This window comes from Penaeus monodon, chromosome 4 (assembly GCF_015228065.2).
Source record: "Penaeus monodon isolate SGIC_2016 chromosome 4, NSTDA_Pmon_1, whole genome shotgun sequence".
Lineage (NCBI taxonomy): Eukaryota > Metazoa > Arthropoda > Malacostraca > Decapoda > Penaeidae > Penaeus > Penaeus monodon.
In genome coordinates, this window is record NC_051389.1 from 52,312,360 (window position 1) to 52,319,859 (window position 7,500).

General features: G+C 36.2%; 1 protein-coding gene across 2 annotated transcripts in view; it reads right to left on the minus strand.

Moving 5' to 3' along the window:
• Window positions 1-1,181: 1,181 nt before the first annotated feature.
• LOC119572311 overlaps window positions 1,182-7,500 on the minus strand; it is a 131,668-nt gene continuing 125,349 nt past the window's right edge. For both annotated transcript variants that reach the window (XM_037919344.1, XM_037919343.1), the window contains 6 exons: window positions 6,685-6,792; window positions 6,017-6,180; window positions 4,585-4,714; window positions 4,074-4,220; window positions 3,454-3,597; window positions 1,182-2,804 (listed from right to left, as the gene is read on the minus strand). In XM_037919344.1, the coding sequence (XP_037775272.1) occupies window positions 2,648-2,804; window positions 3,454-3,597; window positions 4,074-4,220; window positions 4,585-4,714; window positions 6,017-6,180; window positions 6,685-6,791 (849 nt within the window). In that variant the 5' untranslated portion in view covers window position 6,792 and the 3' untranslated portion in view covers window positions 1,182-2,647. The remainder of the gene's footprint in view (window positions 2,805-3,453; window positions 3,598-4,073; window positions 4,221-4,584; window positions 4,715-6,016; window positions 6,181-6,684; window positions 6,793-7,500) is intronic.

The following is a 7,500-nucleotide window of genomic DNA, read 5'->3' on the forward strand; positions in this document are numbered from 1 at the left end:
ATGTAACAAGTAAAATGGACGAACGAATTATAATAATATTAGTCTCGAGAGATCAAGTGATTGGAGTTTATCCAGCCATAGACAGTACAGAAAGTGACAAGTATATTGTCACAGAAATAAATAGTTAATAATAAGGGTAAAATAAATATTCAACAACTTATGATACATAAGTGTACAAGAAACTTTGATGTAGATCTCAATGCTGTTCATTATATATATATATATATATATATATATATATATATATATATATATATATATATATATATATAGAAACGAAAATTCTTTATTTGTCTTCTTGTACATTAATAAAGATACCATAATCTGTAAGCATGCCCAAGAACAGCCCGAGTCATACTTTGTCGTCTGTGACAAAGAAGTGAGGAGTTCTTTACAGACCAGAGCCCTCATTTCCGCTGGCAAAAAAACTGTCTCGCGACACTGTAAAGTGACGCTAGTCCTTAATCGCGACAGCCCTTTGCCAATGTTATTAGGCTGTTGCCAAAAGTTCGAGTCCACCTCCATTCCTAGGAACCGAATTCGAGTTGAGGAATCAGATTTTGTATTTGAACCATTGAACTCAGTTGAAAATGTACTGGCCCTAAGCGCCTCCCATCACATCTTCCTTCTGTCGACACCGGTTTCGAACGTCACACTCCTTTAAATGTTTTGAAAATGACACTTTTTGTTAATTTATATTAATTACATTTAAAAGAATATATGAGTTTACGCCTTCATATTCAATTATACGTACACAATATGTAAACTGAATATGTAAAATTTACTATAAATTTTCGTAATATTCTTTTGACTATAAAAGCACATTCTGTAAACACAACATGAATCTGTTTGAGATACTTCCCGCATATCATTCGTCATGGAACACTTTTGGAGGCCTGAATATGCCCAAGGATAAAGCATAAATGATATTACAAAAATGACTACTGTAGCCTGTACATGACATATCGAAATGCCAAACTTTAAGATTAAAGTTTACACTCCATATGACTATCTATGATAGTAGTGTAGATTTTCAATTTTGATATTTTGTTGTTAGAGCATGATGATCTTGTGAAAACGTTCATTATGTTTTCTCATATTACCTAACTGTGAGAGATATTTCTTGGGATCACATAGTCATAAATGTAGAATATTTTATTTTATCTATTTTATTTCTACTATCTCTCTCTCTCTCTCTCTCTCACACACACACACACACAAATACATCAAGTCTAGCTTAGTGCAATAACATCGTCGTAACTGAACAAAACATTATACAGTGCAGCATCAAATTTGAACGTCCTATTTTCTTCCAGCTTCAAAACAGGCAGTGAGGTGCAGTAGTTTATATATAACTCCTCACCATAGTTATGGGCGGAGTCATAAGAAAGTGTAGCACGACACTTTTTGTCGGCGGAAATGAGGGCTTTATAATAATGCCACAGAAAATTATGTCTGAATTGAATGTAAACAAATATAAATAATTTGACGCATTAAAATTTCAGTTTGACCATAAATAACAGAACTGAAGTATGTTGTTTATTGCTTGTGTTTTCTTTGAAGAATCAAATACAGCTTACCATTATCTTAGTTCACACTGGGTTTACAAAAGAAAAGAAAAGAAAAATAACAACAAATATTGAATTTATGACAAAATAATAATAGCAGAGATTGTATCGGGAATAGGGTGTGCTTGAGTATACACTCCTTTCAACAGTGTCAATAACACAACAATGTTCTGAACCGAGTCACCAGAGAACACTCATATGAACTCTTTCAAAGATTGCGTTTGTCAGTTTTCTAAAACGAAATATGCTGTTCGCGATTATGTCTTGAGGTCAACTGATATAAGAGATGATCTATAAGAGAGGTGATGATAGTATTCAGTGATAATTCTTACAATGCAGTATGAGGTGATAGAGCTAATGGAATTAAAGTGCAGTACGTAACTGATAATTACTACCAGTAGCTCTCGTATGCATAATACTGGAATCATTATATTTATGTTAAGGAGCAAAATAGAAACCACAAGAGAGAGATCTTGTTATGTACTACACGTACTGAATTAATCTATTTTCTGAATTAGATATGTAGACACAAGCATACACATCAAAAGAACCGTATATTGGAAAACAAATGAATTTAAAAATAGTACGTGTGTATCACCTTTCTTTATATAACCTAAGACAATAAAGATGAAAAAAAAAAGAGAAACTGCATGGCAGCCTATCCCGACAAAGTTTCCAAACAGCATTTTTAAACATCCACAAAGTGTGGTTCGTATACATACATGCAAAGTCATTTTCTAAACCTTTAAAGATTCCAACGCCTTTTGGGTCGGAGACAGGGTTGATGCACAGACAGTCTCAAATCACAGGAATACTGGGACAGGCATAATGCATAATCATAGGATCTCTGTAAGGTCTGGTTAAGATGCCCAAAATACAGGAGAAAATCGTCTTGTAAATATCATTACTAACGACTAATACAGCAAATCTTTACTAAGCACAACAACAACAACAAAAACATAGACCTTGATAAAATAGACAAGTTCATAGATGAATCACACAGCATAATAATAAAAAAATGGGCAACGCAACCACTGAATGCCTACTATTGTCATTTTGTACATTACTCTATTACAGGATTAATTATATGCCCTTCTTGAGCCCCTTTGCGCCTTCTTATCGGTGTTCTTTTTCGTCGTCTTCTTCGGTCTGTCTTCCGTTACTTTCTCCGTAACTTTATCGTCCGCTCGTGTGTTTCCTCCTTCTGAATACTGTTCCATGTATTTCTCCGCCTCTCTGTTGACAAAGGATGGACAATGTTAAAAATCTTTTCATGCATATAACGGCATATGCATGAAAAGGCAGGGCATATTTTGGGGGGAAAACGATTAAAGGAGCGTCCATACAATGGTTTACGCTTAAAATGTTGATGGATCAACTGTTACCGACGAACATGACTAGTACTTCGTTTGCAGTTTTATAGTACCAATAGCAATACTAATACCAGTAATAGTAATGATTATAATAACAATAACGTCGGTTGACTAAATATCAATATTGAGTTGAACTAGGTAGTTCTAACCTACAGTAGTGAGTGTTTAGGGTAACATAGGCCTGCAAGAAGCTCCCAGTTGAGCATATAATATACCCGGGGTGATTTCTAAGGCATTCGAAGAAAGAGGTCCGTCTTATATACCACCGAATACAATATATATATATATATATATATATATATATATATATATATATATATATATATATATATATATCCTCATATAATCACGATATTTCATATGATTACCCGGTGTGCAATAAAGAATTGCTTAATTAGCTTAATTGCATCAGCAGTTTGAATTCGTAACAGCAAGCTTTGCCGTGAAGTAACAATCCGGCCATGTAGACTCGACTAAAAATATATCACAAAGACACATAAAAAAACACTCACAGCCATTTCGTCTGCCCAGGATTGGTGAAGAAAGAATGAGGACACAATTCTTGATACTCGAAGCAGTCTCCAGTGGACCTGCCGGTTCTCTCCGCTCTCGTGTACTCATTCAGCCTCTTCTCGGCGTGAGGAGATCGGCTGGCGCTGGAAGATGAGACAATGAATGATTTATCTGATTCTTCAATGAGTTATTTATATAAGTAGTAAATAAACATAAGAATAGACTGTAGGCTATGTATACTAGGTTAAGTTAAAACAGCAGATTATGGGAAATGTTTCCTCTCAAACCTGTCAGTTCTGTTTCATCAGTTTAGATGTCTATAGAATTATGTAAACAAACTCTTTTTCCAGCTATTTGTTCTTACTCTGTAAAATAAATTTCAATAAGTAATATTATTGGCACGTCCATGAAGATGTTAACAACAAAAGCAATGGCATTTATAATCATACTATTACAACTGACATTGACATATATGATGATAATGATAAAGCTGGCGATAACGGTGGTACTGCTGAAGATACGATGAAAAATATAAATGGTCATAATACTAATAAAAAAAAACTGCCATAGCATATAGTAATATTATAGTGGAAATTATTAGTTAGCCTTTCAAATTTACCTGAAGAAAAGTTCGAGGACTTCACCAAAGAAACCGTGATTATCGAGGGGAAACTGGAACATTTCGCAGATGGCCCTCAGGAGGCATCCTTTTCCATTCATGCCCATGTTGAACAGAGTGTCTTCTACGACCTGGTACATCATCTCTCTGTTAAGGAAAAACAAAATGTAAGTTTCTAGTTCTGATTTTATTTAAAGGTTGTGATTTAACACAAGCTGCGTCGCACAAAGCGTATATTTGTAGGTGAAAAAAGGGAAAAAAATATGTTCAAAAGCAAACATACACTAAATTCTATATAATACCTCGTACCATTCTTTCCATAAACAATCTAAAAAAAATCGTCTCATTTGTTTTCTCTTTTTCTTTATCATACTTTCATTCAATTACATCCCAAACAGACACACAAACACATCATCCCGAAATGTGTCTGAAGTTTCAGTTTGTCTTGTCTGTGCTGACACCGTGTCTCTTTAATGTCCCGTGTTGTTTTCCAAGCACTAGATCGTCTTACCTGTCTCCTCCCGCATAGTTGACGCCAGGGTAGGAAGTGAAGGTGTCTCTCTTCTTCCTAAATAATCCGAAGTTCGGCCAAATACCCCAAGGATTCTCTTCGGAGGTCAAACCCAGGTCATCAAATCCAACTGTGAGAAAATAATGTCAGGTCACTGGTCAAAGAGTCCCGTTTCTCCCCGGCAAGTTAACCTAAAGGTTAAGATGTTGTCAAAGTCTCCCAAGAGATTGACCTTTTGCGGTCTTTGGAAAATAGACAGACAACCACAGCACACGAAGTCAAGGTCGAGAATGTGAAACAGGACCTTGATAAAGTTCTCAGGACAAAGCTACCAAGTTTGAAATTGATTTATTAAAGTTTTAGGGCAAAGATCACCAGGCTTAGCCTTAGTGAGAGACTGTCACTTGTATCGAGTCAAAAAGTGTAACGCTGAAATAAATGGTCACAAGTCATTGCTTATATGAATGGGGAATATCAAAATGCATAAGAACAGGAAAACAAGGGTGGTTATCGATTGCTGGTGTTGATTATGAATGTGATATAAAAAATATCATGAGCGGAGTACAGAGTAACAGGTAAGTTATGAATGCGAATGAATAGTTCCATTATACAAAATATAAAGCTAAGCTTTCGACATAACATCTTTGTCTGTATTATGTAATAAAATTCATTCTCATCCTAACTTTTGTAAAGGAAGGTTGTGCAAACAGAGTTCGAAAATAGGTAAGCAACCATACCAAGTTTCTTATAAATAGAAAAAACTAACCAAATAGTAGATCATGAATCTCCAACACATTAGGAGAATCGTGCAAGATAAAGTTTCAAATTAAACAAATGAATTTCAGAACAAAGCATATGAAGTTCTGGATAGTTTCCCAAGAAGCGACTGTTTCGTTTTCGTCTATTTTAAATCAGGAAATCTACAAGTCGTACTGGATATTCGTCACTGATAGAGGTGGTGGTTAACTGAAATTTGGGAGAAAAGCTGATGTCCAAGAGTAAAGTCAACTTGTCATGTGTGAAAGTTGCGTGTTTCTTGACATCGCTGAACACGGGACTTGATTAAAGCAACTCGATTTAGGTTTCGGTTTCACGTGCAACAGCGATTCCGAACAAGATTTTTCATTTCCGTGACTCACTGTTTTTATATTATCAGAACTTAACGTAAATCCACCCATGGAAATTTTATTACAGGGCTGAAACATTTATTTTTAGAGATGAAAATACGAATCGTCATAAGGAATATTGTCAAAAGGTCTGAAACTCTTGGTCAAAAGAGGAAGTAAAGTTCACCGAAGAAACGAACAAAGCGCAGCCTGTGATATCCTGCAACCACTCTCCTCCAACATCACGTTCTGAATGAAGTGTGTAAGTGTATGTATGGATATATGAATGCTACTGCGCATGTGTGTAGTTGTGACGTAGGCCTTACTCTTGAAGGGGATCGAGATCGTCATAGAGGCGCCGTAGCCCGTCGGTAAGTTCCTGGCGAAGGGCAGACTGAGGGTAGGCGTGAGGACCAGCACAGTCTCCGGCGGAAGGGTCAGGCGGCGCTCGCTCGTCAAGTAGATCACTCTCTTCACTCGGGAATGCGACCTGGCGGGGAACGTCGGTGGTTGTTTGGGATTCGTAATATGGACAGTTTTTATTGTGATAAATGTTTTCTCTACATTATCTCTAGCTTGAGATAATGTACAAAGTACAAGCAAAATATAGTTTTACATATTTAACTAACAAAACAGAATTTGAAAATATCGAAGACCTTGTAAATTAAAAACCAAGGATATTACTATGACAGCTTATTTGAAATTATCACCAGTTTGAATATATAAAATAAAAATGCTTTTACACCCATAACTAAGTCCCTTTTAGGCATTAACAATGTTTATATTTACTAAGAAGTTGGAAAGAAAACAGAACATATAAATTCTAAAATTACAACGAAGCTAAAATTACGAGAAAAGAATACAAAACAAAACGGAAGACTGGAAAGGCTGCAAAAAAGGAAAGAGAGAAAAAGACCTAAGATATAACAACATAAAAGATATAATGGCTGACAGACTAATGATTAATAACACTATCCTCTACACAGCGACTTACGTGGTGTTCGAGCTCTCCACGATATCGTCAATGCCATGGCAGAGCGCGATGCCAGGCAACACCGCCAGGAGTGCCAACATCACCGGCCATCTCGGAAGTCGCGTCATCCTGTAAAGGGGGAAAGTGTGAGTGCCGATTTATTTCGAAGATTTGCTGTTATATATAAAAATGAGGGGGAAAAACAAAAAATAAAAGAAATATACAAATGTATGTGTGTGTACGTTGGATAAAGCTGCGTCATATCACTTCAGTAAAGCACTTCCTGTTCAAGCCCCATCCTCTTCCTTCTCACTTTAATCCCGCTCTCATTACACCTTCTCTCTCTCCTCCTTCGCATGGTTTCTACCACTTCTCAATACGATTTCCATTCCCTCTGACCTCTTTCTTCGTCATCATTTCACACCCATCAAACCATTCATGTGAAACCACAATCGCATTGCAGGTGAATCAGCAGGAGGATGTTATCCTTAATCTTATTTTATTAGAACGCAAGGAAAGTTCGTAAAAAAAATCTGTAAATACTAAATTTTGCGTTTAAAATGAATGCCACATAAGCCAATCTATATAATGAATGTCTCTGATCCAGGTAAGAACACCGCCACACTATGCAAGAGTGATTGGCATTGTTGCAATCTGTCTCTTGCTGAAATAATGAAAGTCGGCGTAGTGATGAAAGAAAAAAAAGAAAGAAAAATATTCAAGCAAAAACAGAAAAGAACCTGTTAGTGGCATGGGACGTTATCCATCAGGCAAGAAACAGATGAAGAAAAGGTAGGTTTTCTTCGAATGACCAGGAACGTAATGTTCTAGCAAAAA